The sequence below is a fragment of the Choloepus didactylus genome, chromosome 4 (assembly GCF_015220235.1).
Source record: "Choloepus didactylus isolate mChoDid1 chromosome 4, mChoDid1.pri, whole genome shotgun sequence".
NCBI classification, from domain to species: domain Eukaryota; kingdom Metazoa; phylum Chordata; class Mammalia; order Pilosa; family Megalonychidae; genus Choloepus; species Choloepus didactylus.
Window position 1 is genome coordinate 93799177 of NC_051310.1, and position 16274 is coordinate 93815450.

Here is a 16274-nt window from a genome sequence, read left to right on the forward strand (position 1 = left end):
AATGAAAAAGGTGACATAACTGCAGATCCTGAAGAAATTAAAAAAATTATAAGAGGATACTATGAACAACTGTATGGCAACAAACTGGATAATGTAGAAGAAATGGACAATTTCCTGGAAACATATGAACAACCTAGACTGACCAGAGAAGAAATAGAAGACCTCAACCAACCCATCACAAGCAAAGAGATCCAATCAGTCATCAAAAATCTTCCCACAAATAAATGCCCAGGGCCAGATGGCTTCACAGGGGAATTCTACCAAACTTTCCAGAAAGAACTGACACCAATCTTACTCAAACTCTTTCAAAACATTGAAGAAAATGGAACACTACCTAACTCATTTTATGAAGCTAACATCAATCTAATACCAAAACCAGGCAAAGATGCTACAAAAAAGGAAAACTACCGGCCAATCTCCCTAATGAATATAGATGCAAAAATCCTCAACAAAATACTTGCAAATCGAATCCAAAGACACATTAAAAAAATCATACACCATGACCAAGTGGGGTTCATTCCAGGCATGCAAGGATGGTTCAACATAAGAAAAACAATCAATGTATTACAACACATTAAAAACTCGAAAGGGAAAAATCAATTGATCATCTCAATAGATGCTGAAAAAGCATTTGACAAAATCCAACATCCCTTTTTGATAAAAACACTTCAAAAGGTAGGAATTGAAGGAAACTTCCTCAACATGATAAAGAGCATATACGAAAAACCCACAGCCAGCATAGTACTCAATGGTGAGAGACTGAAAGCCTTCCCTCTAAGATCAGGAACAAGACAAGGATGCCCGCTGTCACCACTGTTATTTAACATTGTGCTGGAAGTGCTAGCCAGGGCAATCTGGCAAGACAAAGAAATAAAAGGCATCCAAATTGGAAAAGAAGAAGTAAAACTGTCATTGTTTGCAGATGATATGATCTTATACCTAGAAAACCCTGAGAAATCGACGATACAGCTACTAGAGCTAATAAACAAATTTAGCAAAGTAGCGGGATACAAGATTAATGAACATAAGTCAGTAATGTTTCTATATGCTAGAAATGAACAAACTGAAGAGACACTCAGGAAAAAGATACCATTTTCAATAGCAACTAAAAAAATCAAGTACCTAGGAATCAACTTAACCAAAGATGTAAAAGACCTATACAAAGAAAACTACATAACTCTACTAAAAGAAATAGAAGGGGACCTTAAAAGACGGAAAAATAATCCATGTTCATGGATAGGAAGACTAAATGTCATTAAGATGTCAATTCTACCCAAACTCATCTACAGATTCAATGCAATCCCAATCAAAATTCCAACAACCTACTTTGCAGACTTGGAAAAGCTAGTTATCAAATTTATTTGGAAAGGGAAGATGCCGCAAATTGCTAAAGACACTCTAAAAAAGAAAAACGAAGTGGGAGGACTTACACTCCCTGATTTTGAAGCTTATTATAAAGCCACAGTTGCCAAAACAGCATGGTACTGGCACAAAGATAGACATATAGATCAATGGAATCGAATTGAGAATTCAGAGATAGACCCTCAGATCTATGGCCGACTGATCTTTGATAAGGCCCCCAAAGTCACTGAACTGAGTCATAATGGTCTTTTCAACAAATGGGGCTGGGAGAGTTGGATATCCATATCCAAAAGAATGAAAGAGGACCCCTACCTCACCCCCTACACAAAAATTAACTCAAAATGGACCAAAGATCTCAATATAAAAGAAAGTACCATAAAACTCCTAGAAGATAATGTAGGAAAACATCTTCAAGACCTTGTATTAGGCGGCCACTTCCTAGACTTTACACCCAAAGCACAAGCAACAGAAGAGAAAACAGATAAATGGGAACTCCTCAAGCTTAGAAGTTTCTGCACCTCAAAGGAATTTCTCAAAAAGGTAAAGAGGCAGCCAACTCAATGGGAAAAAATTTTTGGAAACCATGTATCTGACAAAAGACTGATATCTTGCATATATGAAAAAATCCTACAACTCAATGACAATAGTACAGATGGCCCAATTATAAAATGGGCAAAAGATATGAAAAGACAGTTCTCTGAAGAGGAAATACAAATGGCCAAGAAACACATGAAAAAATGTTCAGCTTCACTAGCTATTAGAGGGATGCAAATTAAGACCACAATGAGATACCATCTAACACCGGTTAGAATGGCTGCCATTAAACAGGAAACTACAAATGCTGGAGGGGATGTGGAGAAATTGGAACTCTTATTCATTGTTGATGGGACTGTATAATGGTTCAGCCACTCTGGAAGTCAGTCTGGCAGTTCCTTAGAAAACTAGAAATAAAGTTACCATTCGATCCAGCGATTGCACTTCTCGGTATATACCCGGAAGATCGGAAAGCAGTGACACGAACAGATATCTGCACGCCAATGTTCATAGCAGCATTATTCACAATTGCCAAGAGATGGAAACAACCCAAATGTCCGTCAACAGATGAGTGGAAAAATAAAATGTGGTATATATACACGATGGAATACTACGCGGCAGTAAGAAGGAACGATCTCGTGAAACATATGACAACATGGATGAACCTTGAAGACATAATGCTGAGCGAAATAAGCCAGGCACAAAAAGAGAAATATTATATGCTACCACTAATGTGAACTTCGAAAAATGTAAAACAAATGGTTTATAATATAGAATGTAGGGGAACTAGCAATAGAGAGCAATTAAGGAAGGGGGAACAATAATCCAAGAAGAACAGATAAGCTATTTAACGTTCTGGGGATGCCCAGGAATGACTATAGTCTGTTAATTTCTGATGGATATAGTAGGAGCAAGTTCACAGAAATGTGGCTATATTAGGTAACTTTCTTGGGGTAAAGTAGGAACATGTTGGAAGTTAAGCAGTTATCTTAGGTTAGTTGTCTTTTTCTTACTCCCTTGTTATGGTCTCTTTGAAATGTTCTTTTATTGTATGTTTGTTTTCTTTTTAACTTTTTTTTTCATACAGTTGATTTAAAAAAGAAGGGAAAGTTAAAAAAAAAAAAAAAAGAAAAACAAGGAAAAAAAAAAAAGATGTAGTGCCCCCTTGAGGAGCCTGTGGAGAATGCAGGGGTATTCGCCTACCCCACCTCCATGGTTGCTAACATGACCACAGACATAGGGGACTGGTGGTTTGATGGGTTGAGCCCTCTACCACAGGTTTTACCCTTGGGAAGACGGTTGCTGCAAAGGAGAGGCTAGGCCTCCCTATGGTTGTGCCTAAGAGCCTCCTCCCGAATGCCTCTTTGTTGCTCAGATGTGGCCCTCTCTCTCTGGCTAAGCCAACTTGAAAGGTGAAATCACTGCCCTCCCCGCTACGTGGGATCAGACACCCAGGGGAGTGAATCTCCCTGGCAACGTGGAATATGACTCCCGGGGAGGAATGTAGACCTGGCATCGTGGGACGGAGAACATCTTCTTGACCAAAAGGGGGATGTGAAAGGAAATGAAATAAGCTTCAGTGGCAGAGAGATTCCAAAACGAGCCGAGAGGTCACTCTGGTGGGCACTCTTATGCACACTTTAGACAACCCTTTTTAGGTTCTAAAGAATTGGGGTAGCTGGTGGTGGATACCTGAAACTATCAAACTACAACCCAGAACCCATGAATCTCGAAGACAGTTGTATAAAAATGTAGCTTATGAGGGGTGACAATGGGATTGGGAAAGCCATAAGGACCACACTCCACTTTGTCTAGTTTATGGATGGATGAGTACAAAAAGAGGGGAAGGAAACAAACAGACAAAGGTACCCAGTGTTCTTTTTTACTTCAATTGCTCTTTTTCACTCTAATTATTATTCTTGTTATTTTTGGGTGTGTGCTAATGAAGGTGTCAGGGATTGATTTGGGTGATGAATGTACCACTATGTAATGGTACTGTAAACAATCGAAAGTACGATTTGTTTTGTATGACTGCATGGTATGTGAATATATCTCAATAAAATGAAGATTAAAAAAAAAAAAAGAAAAAAAAAGAAATAAGTGATGAAACTGTAGTGTGAAAGGCAAGAAAAAAAGAATGGGTCAGTGCCACAGGTGTGTCAGGGAAACATAATATAGAAAGATCCTTCACCATCCTGAAGAAGAAAAGAGAGATGGCATAAACTATCTTATCCCAAAGTAAGAAAGCACAGGTTCTCTCTGGTACAGTTAGATCAAATAAGATGGAAAAACCCAAACTCCTCCATTAAAGTTTGCTCTAAAGAGATCATCCAAGATTAACTCAAAGCTCCGAGGAGAGAGTTAAAACCCTGGGCTAAATATTATGGAGAATACAGAGATCAAACATTTAATAAAATGAAAATACTATATAAAATATATTAAAATGTAGCCCCCTAACAACTCTGACACTTAGAAGCATACAGACTTCCTTACAGAAGAGGTAAAGAGATAGGGTCTAAAAATAAGAAAAAAAAACACAAATGGGTGATAATTGGAGGTAAGAGAGATAAAGGAGTTATAAAATACAGGGAAAGGAAGAGGAAAAATGGTGAAAGAATGGCTATTTTATACAAAGTGCATTTCTCACCTCTTAAAACTTCTTGTAAAGCCTCTCCTTGTATACATGGCAGTTTGCATATGTGATGACATAAAGTATTACATATATAAAACCACACACACCCCATATATACACATGTAAACACCCTCTCTCTCACACACACACACAAGGAAGCTATACAAACATATTTATCAACTACACAGCATGAACAGTGACCAATCAGAATGCAGAAGAGTCCTTATGGCCCCTGCTGGCCTAGAAATTAATCCTGCAGTTGCTTCATCAGATAAGTCCAGGGAAAGAGCTAGAATTGGGGTTAGCAGTGTAGATTTCAGAGTGCTATACCAAACAAAATTAAAGTATTTCAATAGTCTAATAACTGGTACAACTGTGTCGGAGTCAGCAGATTATTAGCTACATGTACATGTACACGTGTATGCACACACATAGTGGGGTGAAAGACAGTGAGGATACATTTAGTCATTTATATTTGTAATTATAAAATGAGCCCCTTGATAATCTCTATTAATGTCCTAGTGGTCAGACTTTACTACCCAATGACTAGTAATCCACATTTAGCAAGTATTCCAAAGGCAATGAATATGAATTGAGACAAATGACATCATTGAAAGTGGCAGAGTAAGAACTTCTGAAAATAATCTATAAAAGCAATGAATACAATGACAAAAATCATCAGAATCAATTTTTCAAAACTCTGGAAATTAACTGAGGGCTGACCATAGGACAAATTTTGACCTGATTTAGTGCTTGCCCAGTACAAATATCCTTTTCTCCAGGGGCGTTTGTCAAAAACAGAAACAGACAATTGTTAAACATTTCAGATAACTGAGACGGTAGAAAACAACTGAGGCAAATAACAGGCTAACCAAACACTTAAGAAAAGCTGGAGAATGAGATGTCCATAGGGGCTCTGAAAAGCTCCAACATATTCCTGGAAATTGGAAGGCCATGTGCATGTGCAGGGCTGTACACATGCTTGGGAAAACCTGAGAAGGCCCTAATCTCTCAGCTCTGGCTGATCTTGAGGCTCTGCACAAGCAAGAAGTGGTGGCTAAGGCAGAGTTGTAAACTGCCGGGTTGAGTGTTGAAGGCTTGCTCCAGCACACACACACAGAGCCCCTCAGCAATAGTTGAGAGCTTTACTGGTTTCGGCATTTAAGGAAATCTTTGTCCAATCATTAGCTGACCACAGACCTAACCAAGGAGAGATTGCAGTGGCCAAACATGGCAAAGAATACACACTTTACAGAATTAGTTCAGAAAAGTCACTAAACAAATAATAGTAACAAATAGCAACAAGAACAAGCCTGATGAAGGAAAAGAATTTGATTTCCAGGGTTGCCACAAAGAGAGCATAAGAGAGCACAAGAGAGCACAAGAGAGCACAAGAGAGCATAGCCTATACATAGGAAAAAAAACAGACATTAGAAATTTTCCTTTAGGAAGCCCAGAGGTTGTACTTACTAGACAAAGACTTTAAATCACTATTTTAAATACATTCAAAGAACTAAAGGAAGCCATGTCTAAACAACAAAAGGAAAGAATGAGAATGATACCTCACCAAACAGACTATCAATAAAGAGATGTAAATTATGAAGAACCAAAAAGAAATTCTAGAGATGAAAAATATAATGGCTGAAATTTTAAAAATTCACTAGCAGGGCTTAATAGATTTGAGCAGGCAAAAGAAAGAATCAGCAAACTTGAAGAATGATCAATTAAGATTATTCAGGCTAAGTAACAGTAAGAAAAAAAGAAGAAAAAAGAATAAATAAAATGAACAAAACCTCAAAGACCTTTGGGACACCACCCAGTGTACCAATATTTGCATAATGGAAGCCCCAGAAGGCAAGGAGAGAATCATAGGGGCAGAAAGAATACTTGAAAGAAAACCTGAATAGACCTATAACAAATAAAGAAATTTAATTAGTAATCAAAAAACTTCCCACAAAGAAAAACTCAGGACCATATGGTTTCACCAATGAATTCCACCAAACTTTTAAAGAATTAACACCAATCCTTTACAAACTCTTCCAAAAAAATTGAAGTGGAGGGAAAACTTTCCAATTTATTCTATGAGGCTAGCATTACCATGATGCCAAAACCAGACACTAAGACATCATAAGAAAACTTAAATTTAAACTAAGATCTTTTGACTGCTAAATTTAGAACTCAGATAATTATTTTTAAAACCAAGATGCTTGGAGGAACATAGAAGCTAAGTTCATGCCCAAAATAAGGCAATTACACCTAATGTGTAGTCCACCCAGCTGGACTCAGCAGTGTTCAGCAAGCTTCCTCTAACCACCCCCTTCCTCTCCCTTTGATGAACTCTGGAAAGTTATTCCACTGCAAAAGGAAATGCTTCAAACTCTAGTCACATCCTCTAATAGTTTAACTCCAATGACCTAAACTGAAGTGGTAGGCAGCCTTACGGCTTGAGAGGAGGTACAAGATGACTTGTCAATTGACTTCCTTTTTTAGACATAGAACCCAACCTAGTTTATTCTCCCAAATTCTATTCCTCGGTCAGTCAAATATAACTTCCCCTGGACATTCTTAGCAGCAAAAACAAACAATACCACCAATGGCTTACACAGAACCCCTGCAGCCAGGCACCACCTTAGAGGTTCTGAATCAGCAGAATTAAAGCTTACCAGTCTGTATTTTTAAAAATGACTCTTTAAGTGTTCTGATAATGAGTCATGTTTGAGGAGCTCTGATCCAATAAAATGAATCAAAGACAGACCTTCATTTCTGGCTTTCATGCCAGACAACTGCTTTCCACCTGAGTAAGTAAAATCAGTTGATCCATTCGTCTCAATTTCCTGGCTACAAAATAGGAGCTGTGATTCAACTCTCTCCACAGGATCAAGTGACATCTACATAATAATGTAGAATGTGCCTCTTAAAAGAAACCTGGTACTACTAGAGTCTACATTTACATGATTAGAGTACGGTAATGTCAACTATTCTAGTGGTAATGGAATCAAGGGAGATGTAGCAACATTTTAACATTACCTACAACTCTACCTCTGACTCAAACTTGCAGAACCCACACGGGAGTTAGTGTACAAAAAAGCTCCAAACCACTATAACCCTGCCCTGTTTTTTACCTGACCGCATTTGCTGCAAGAACTTCATTTTAGGGATTTTCTAAGTCAGGAATGAAAGCTGTGGTCCTCTCTATCTAATTGTTTTACTTAGGAAGAATTTAAAAGGAGATCAATCACAATTAGAAAAACAAATGCAATTATGTTTCAATCACTCAACTAACATCTGAAGACCTATTATATAAAAAACAACTTCCTAGACAACAACAGGATAAAAAGAGATAAAAATTTTAACAAACTACTTGGGGTGGTAAGACAAGTAAATTTTCAAAAAGGTAGGTTATATTATAATCACTTAGGAAAACTTTATGTTCAAGAAGCATTATTCCTAATAGCCAAAAAGTGGAAACAACCCAATCATCCATCAGCTGAAGCATGAGTAAATAAAATGTGGTACAGTCACAAAATGAAGTATTATTTGGCAATTAAAAAATGAAGTATGATACAGGCTGCAATATGGATGAACCCTGAAAACATTATACTAATGAAAGAAGCAGGAAACAAAGGACCACATATTATATGATTGCATTTATATGAAATGTCCAGAATAGACAAATCCATAGATTTGCAGGAAAAGGTCATGGGCCTGCTAATGGGTATGGGTTTTCTTTCTGGGGTGATGAAAATGTACTAAAATCAATTGTAGTTATGGTTACACAATTCTGTGAATATACTAAAAACCACTGAATTGTATACTTTAAAATGATTAATTGTATGGTATGCGAATTATCTCAATAAAGCTGTTATTAAAACAATAAACCTTTGGCAGTATCTACTAAAGTTGAATATATACATATTCTCTATGACCCACTAATTCTATTCCTTAGGTATATACACCTAGTAGAAATGTATTCACATACTCACCAAAAGACCTGTACCAGAATATGCATAGAACTGTAATAGCCAAAAATTCACCCACCAACAATAGAATATATAATCACAGAACAGAGTAGTATACAACAATGGGAATAAACAAACTATCGTGGCATATAACCACATGGATGGATACCACTAACTTATGTTGTGCGAAAGCAGCCAGACACAAAAGAATACATATAATGTGTGATCACACTTAAATACAGTTCAAACACAGGTAAAAATCAACTGTGGTGCCAAAAATCAGGATAGTGGTCACCACCAGGTGGGAGATGAATAAAGACAGAAGGGACATCATGAATGGGCTTCTGACTGCTGGAAATGCTTTCATTTATCTGAGTACCGATTACACAGGTATCCTCATTTTTGAAAATTTATACAACTGTAAACCTGTATAGTTCAATAAAGAATTGACTTAAAGAAACTTAAGCAACATGTCTACAACAATGACAACAAAGAACAATAAAAGAACCAAATGTGAAACACCATGAGCTCCTAGAAGGTGGAATCTACGTCTCTCATAACAGCATCCCTCCAGCTCTGAATCTGGGAAATATTCATTGAGTGAATCAAGGGAGACATTCCTACTTCTATCTTTGTTCTAGGCGGGCTGAAGTCCTCTAAAGAGAAAGAAACAATTCCGATGCTGCTCACCTGGGCTTTCTCTCTCTTAGCTCTGATTAGTGTGTCTTGGTAATGCTGGGCCACTTCTGCCTGGACCCCTTCGAGTTTAGCTGCAGGAATCTGCAGAGCCTGCAGAGTCTTTCTGGCATCACCTTCATCCAAGGCTTCATTAATTAAACCAATGGCTAAAATCCCTAAAATATGAAAGGACAAAATGTTATTTTTTATTAAGAAATTATGTAAACAAATCAATATTTAGACATGTCAATTAATCATAAATCCACCTGAGAATTACCATGATTCAAATTATAATTTGTCATCCATAATATTAAACAGCACTGATTGTTTTAATTTAGTTTAATCTAAAGTAAACCCCCTGGTGCCCATATAAAAAAAGTTCCTATTCAAAAGAGACCTTTTGTTTTATTTTCAATTGCTCCAACTTAAAAGGGATGAGGATTTTGATTAAACTAGCTGTATGGTACAGCATTCAGGCACATCTCAATGTGTAATCAAAGCCATTCTTGATTTACCAAAAAGGCTGAGTTCAAGGGATCTTAAAAAAATCACCTAATTCAACATGTTTATAAAAGAAAAGAAGAGGCTTAGAGACTTCTTGTTCAAGATCACACAGCAAACAAATGGCAGCCCAGGGCTCCCCACTCCAAGCCAAGGATCTTTCCACTCAACTAGTTCATTATTTCTCATAGAAATACAATTAACATTAGAAACATTTGATCCTCAGGTATCTTGATGCTGTGCTACTTTTTGTAAAAACTCTTGAGTTTAGTTGCAGGAACCTGGTCTGGAGACAAAATAGAAAAATCACTTGTAGCACAAGCTACTACTTATAACAATAATGGTAGCATTTAAAAGTATCAGCTGATCTTCAATTCACCTCCAGAAGAGTTTATTTCTGGAGTTCTTATTAAGTATATACTTAATTATAATGATTTCCTGGTGTTCTGCAAACATTATCCAACCTTGGCTGTTGGAGTTGTATATGTTTTTTTCAATCTCTCAATCAAAGACCCTTCCAGGAGTAGTATTGAGAACCAGTTCATGGAATCAGACAATCATTCTTTAATTTTGACTCTCCCTGAGGGGGAAGAGGAAATGCAGGAAGTAGAATACTCACTCTCATGTTCCTCTTGCACCACCAGGTTCACGTGGTCCACACAAGCTTGGATGTCATTCCATGTAACAAACTCATTATTCTCTGCATGTGCCTGAGCTTTCAGTTTCATCAACTCATCAAGATACCTGTCCCGACCCCCCAACAAAAAAGACAATGAAGCATAAAAAAGGACCTTTAGGAAGAATATGGAAGACAGGAACCAGATGACTAAGGAGCAAAGTATCCAAGGAACAAAGATAGCTAGGGTACTCTTAACATTTTGATACGTTCTAGAGGCCAGCTTTGGGGCTGGGGAGTTACCTTAAACAATGTGTGAAAATGCAAAGGAAACACTCATTCTCAACAGCCTGTTACACATTCTAAATTCCAAATAAGACCATCTCTGGAATCAGAGGCAGCAGCTAAAGCAATTCCACTAAAGATAAAAAAGGCCATATACCGTCTAATAAATGTAAAAGGAATGATAGATCCACAAATTATCATTGTACAACTCTTCTGAAAGTATTGACTTGGACAAGGATTATCAACCAGGGTTTAAAATATTAGGTGGATGGTTGATGGAGAACTGGACATTCTGATGGAGTAAAAGGAGATTATGTTCTGGTGATAAGGAAAAAACAACTATACGTTGGAGGGATGGGCTGCCTCTCTAATCCAGGGATCAATTTTATTATCTCTAACGGTGGGACAAGTAGATTTTACATGGCTTTTGATCCAAGGCAATATGAAATACACACAATCACCAAAAATGATGAACTGAATCTTGACATGCCTTTAGATCTAATTTCCAATTTATAAGAATAAACCAAATATGAAGAAAGAACCAGAACTACCAAGAAACTGGGATATTTTAGAGGATGATTGGTCTAGTCTCTAACAAGTCAGTGTTATGAAGAAAGGGGCTACTATAGATTAAAAACTACCAAGGGACTCACAGCCAGATGCAACACATGGTCCTGAACTGGATCGTGATTTGAACAAACCAATTATAAAGGACAGTTTTGGAACAATTGGGGAAATGATGAAAATGGTATAGGTATTAGATGATATTACACAATTATTATCAGAATATTATTCAGCCATAAAAAGAATGAAGTTCTGATCATGCTAGAACTCGGATGATCCTTGAAGACATCATGTTGAGTGAAATAAGCCAGTCACCAAGCGACTGATACCAAATGATTTCACTTACGTGAGAAAACTAGAATATGCAAATTCATAAACAGAAAGGAGATTACAGATCTCTGGTGGAGGGTTGGTGGGTGGATGGGAGGTTATGGAAAGCTAATATTTAACGGATAGAGAATTTCTGTTTGGGATGATGAAAAAGTTTTGGTAATGGATGGTGGTGATGATAGCATAACATTGTGAACAGCTCTGAGTTATATATTTGAATGTGGTTAAAAGAGGAAATTTTAGATTATATATATGTTACTAGAATAAAAATTTAAAAAAAAACAAACATAGGACTATACAACACAAACAGTGAACCCTATTGTAAATGATGGACTATAGTTAGTAGTATAATTATAAAATGTTCTTTCATGAATCATAACAAATGTATAACACTAATGCAAAGTGGTAATAATAGGGTGGTATATGGGAACTCTATTTCATGCATGATCTTTTTGTAAACCTACCAACTTCTCTAATAAAAAATACATATCCAAAAAAAAAGAATTATTATTAATTTTGTTAAGGTGTGAGACAGTGTTATTTTGGCTACATAACAGATGTTCTCTTTTTTTTTTTTAGAGAATCATACTTACATATTCAGGAGTGGAATGTCATGATACCTGCATTTTACGTTAAATGCTTCAGTGTAGTAAACAATAAAATGAGCAAAAGAAGAAAAAAAGAGATGACCATAGTAAGTCACAAGGCCTTAGAGGAAAACAGAGGTGCTGATGCACAAAACAGAGGTAACAGCTGTCTAATGGATTCCTTCCACCCACTCTGGGCACCCACCTCTGACAGTTTTCTTCTTCAATGTTGGTCAGGCCTGTAACTGAACTGCTCAACTGTTTCCACACTGTATTCATGTCTCCTGATTCCAATGCCCTATTGATGAGGGCCACTGAGGACAACATCTCCACTGCAACGGAGAGCTCAGGGTGGGTGAGACTATGCTGTACAGAAAAGGAGAGGGAAAAACGGTGAGGAAAGACATTTTTGAATGCCACGGGAGGTTATTACTTTAATAAAACCACAAGCAGTCTAAGTTTCTGGTAAGAAAGTTCTACCTAACTACACCAAGAAGTGAGTATTAAATTCACTCCCAGACCATTTTACTCACAAACAGGACAGGTTCAGTAACTTACTTCAGGACTCTGTTGCTGCAGGGTAGCCAGTTCTTTCTGATAAAGATCAGCAGCAAATGGATACACCTGGGGCAGCTGGGCTTCAGGATTCATTAGTTCCAAAACAGTCTTCTCAGCTACACCCTTTTGGATTGCAGCATTAATTGCAGCCACTGCTGCCAATCCTGGGTAGAAAACAGGGGGTCAAAAACACAGTAGGCTTAGAGAGCCCTGGGGGTAAGGAGATGCCAATTTTTGTAAAGAAAGTTAAATTCTGTGGATAAACTATTAGCCATGAAGCTTGAAGCAAAACTTTTATCTTTAAAAAGCAGCCTCCTAACTGTTCTCCCCCATATTTTCTATCCATTCCAATTGATCTGTATGCCACCACTAAACTCTACCTAAAACATCTCTTCCTTCCCCTAAAGCCCAGCAAATAAAGTACCAGCTTCTTAGGCTATTATTCAAGGCATTACTCAATTTTTTCAACCCTTTATCTAACACAACTCAGCCCAAAACATCTATAAAATATTTATTCTAACCACTGTTCCTTAAATGTATCTTTTACCTTTTGTACCTCTGCTCACACTTACTTTTCCTTTTATTACCCCACGTTAGGAACATCCTTTTGTCTCCTCTTTCACCATTCAAATCTTACCAATCCCTCAAGTCTCACCTCCTCCAGATGTGGTTACTAGCCAAAGTGAACGTACACTCAATCCACTTCTATTTTTAAAAGAAGAGGAAGTCTAAGAACCCTACTGCCACAGAAGGGACCTGGTAGTTGATTACGGCAGTAGGCATGGAGTGGAAGAGGTGGGGGTGACAGAAGCTACTCTCAGACCCTTTGCTGACAAACAGCCCCAACTCTCCTCCCTTACTAAATATTCCAACAGATACCCAGCAGAGAGGACTCTTACTTCTCTGATACTGCTGGGCAGCACTGTTTGCAGCATCCACTCCTGACTGTAGCTCCTCCTTCTGCAGAGGACCAACCTGACCACTCTGAGAAAAGCAAAGAACATTTACGTAAAGCATACTCATGACTATACCTTCAGACCTTATAGCTCTCAAATCTCAAAAGCAGTCCCAAGGGACAGAGAGCCAAAGACATAAATAACAGCTCCAGGCTCCATATAGTCAAAGTGGCCACTCTAGCTAGAGCCAAAAGCCCTCGCCAAATCTGGGGCAGAATGACTTTCCAGATACCAGTACATTTAAAAGAATATTTCATAAAAAGCATCAAAAAGTTGTGAGACAAAATTGCTGACACAATCATTAGCCAATTAATGCTGCTTAGTCTGGCCAACCTAAGCTGGGAATGAGTAAAATATATACTTGCCTTTATTTAGACAAAAAAGAAAATCCCTCGTGTTTGTTCTAAAAATGCCACAAAATACAATCCTACTCAATCTACTCTTCCTGCACATAGAGTACTTTTCCAGTGTTGGCCAGAGGAAAAAGTGAGGTGTGGTTTTTTTAAAGTGGAAATTCCTTAAGTAAGAGTGTAAAAAATTTCCCCCCAAAGGTTTTTTTTTTTTTTGGAGGTGGGGGATGACAGGGTGGTTAGAGTAAAGGGATGGCTAAGTTGGGGGAAGTGGGGAGTGTTTACTTTTTAAAGAGGATTTACAGTTCTAAAAGCAAAACAGAGCTGAAGACAATGTGTACTTTACCTAAGGATATAAAAAATTAGTTAAAATGCAGGAGAAAAAGTTATACCAAAGAGAGAAAAAAGGCTCCATAAATATCTTAAAATGACAGCATGGGATTCAGATGGATGCACAAGACCTGACCTCTTGCAGGCTCATCCCAGAGTATTTGTACCTGTATCTTCTGCTGTTTATCACTAAGGAGCTGCTTGAAGTACCAGTCACTGTTCTGTTGCTGCAGTCCTTGAAGACCCAGAGCTGGTGACTGCAAAGCCTTGAGCAATGCCAGGACAGCTCCCTGCTCTAAAGCCAGGTCTACATTTGCTAAAGCAGAATATGCTGAGGAGGGAAAAAGACAAAAGATTAAAAAAAAAAAAAAAAAAAAAAAAAACTATATTAACATAAAAGCCTAGAATATTTTCCCTCACCAATCTCAATTCTGGATGAGATAAATATAATTCAGAGAGCCTTCATCCTTTTTATTCCAGAACTTAGGATCTTGGGATTGGAAGAGAACCTTAAAGTCATCAGGTCCAATAGTTCTCAGTCAAGATGTTCATTAGATTTTAAATACAGATGCCTAAGCTGTACCCCAGGCCTACCTACAAGCCTCCAGGCATCAATATGGGTAGCAACATAAGAAAACCATCAATCTACACCAATTTGTGCCTAAATTCCCTGTAAGATGTCAAGCAGTCTAGACTATGCTTACAAAGTACTAAACAGGAGAAACTATTTCCCAAGGCAACTTGCTATATCTCTGGACAATTTTGTTTCAAAGAAATTTTAAAGCTCCCATCCTAAAGTTCACACTGAATACATATAATCCCCCCTTTCTTGCGACTGTCTTCTTCTGACTAAACAGCCTTAGTTCTTTCCACCATTTCTTAGCACCATTTTGGATCCTGTCATTATCTTGGTATCTCCTGAACACTCTGCACCCACAGCATTCAGTGCCCATATGCCAAGGGCAGTCTAACCTGTGCTGAGTGGGAGGGCTACTTCCCCCCTCTTGATGGTCTCTACTTCTGGTCATAAAAACTTAGATCACACGAATTCTTTACTATAACCCAGACATTCCTTCACATGTAAATGACAGGAAAGGTACCTTTCTCATAGGGTTATTTTTAAGATTAAATGAAATCACATACATGAAAGTACTTTATGTAGTGTAAAATAAAAATAATGTATTATTAAGTTGAAAGTCAGAATAAGGCAATTTCTGATTTCAGAAATGATAGCACTGGGAAATCGTAAATATTTTATGATTTTTGGTTTCCCTATTTTTAGAAGAGGAAATAAAAGTTTTTTCCCTCAGGGACAAATATCTGATTTTATTATCAAAGTAGCAAAATATCAATAAAAAATACTAAAAATCAAAATATTGGGGGCATGACAGTACTCATCCATTTTAAATGTTTTCATCAGTTAACCGAAAAAAAGATACATGCTCTTAGAAAGAAAATCAAAACAGCCCAAAGGAAACTAAAGTCTCAAATAAGCTAGAAAATGGGGAAAGAGGGTAGCAGGGAAGAGTACAATTAATAAAACCAATAGGTGAAAGGGAAAAAAGGTTTAAAAAGTTGCTGTGGATTTGTGGTCTAACTGTAGACTCTAAGAGACTGTTTATTTCTTCTTTATGATTGTGTCTACAGTCCAACTGACTGATAATCACCAAAGCGATGGGTCACTCGAGTCAAGGCCATAACCACCCATTCCTTCAACAGTATTGGCTGAGCATGTGCTATATGCGACAAATATAGCAGCGAACAAAACAGACAAACATGAAGCTTTCCTAGTGGGGGTAAAAGCAAATAAACGAATAAAACAAGTAATGACCAGGCTTTCTCTAAATATGCATTGCAAAATCAGAGAGTATTTATTTGCAAAAGAATCTAATCAATTATATGTCTTCTAGAAGCATAAACTTAGCTACTTAAATATATAAATATTTAAATGAAAACTTAATAACAATTATGTTGCAAAGATGATAGAGTTTGGAACATGATTTAAATGCTTTAACTAAACTTTAACTGTAAA

General features: G+C 37.4%; 1 protein-coding gene across 1 annotated transcript in view; it reads right to left on the bottom strand.

The window, feature by feature from the left end:
- Positions 1–16274, bottom strand: part of IQGAP1 (IQ motif containing GTPase activating protein 1) — a 111794-nt gene that overhangs the window by 36223 nt on the left and 59297 nt on the right. The window contains exons 10-15 of the mRNA XM_037833110.1: positions 14410–14573; positions 13506–13590; positions 12607–12770; positions 12254–12414; positions 10286–10410; positions 9178–9341 (exon numbers count right to left, since the gene is read on the bottom strand). Coding sequence (XP_037689038.1) covers positions 9178–9341; positions 10286–10410; positions 12254–12414; positions 12607–12770; positions 13506–13590; positions 14410–14573 — 863 coding nt within the window. The remainder of the gene's footprint in view (positions 1–9177; positions 9342–10285; positions 10411–12253; positions 12415–12606; positions 12771–13505; positions 13591–14409; positions 14574–16274) is intronic.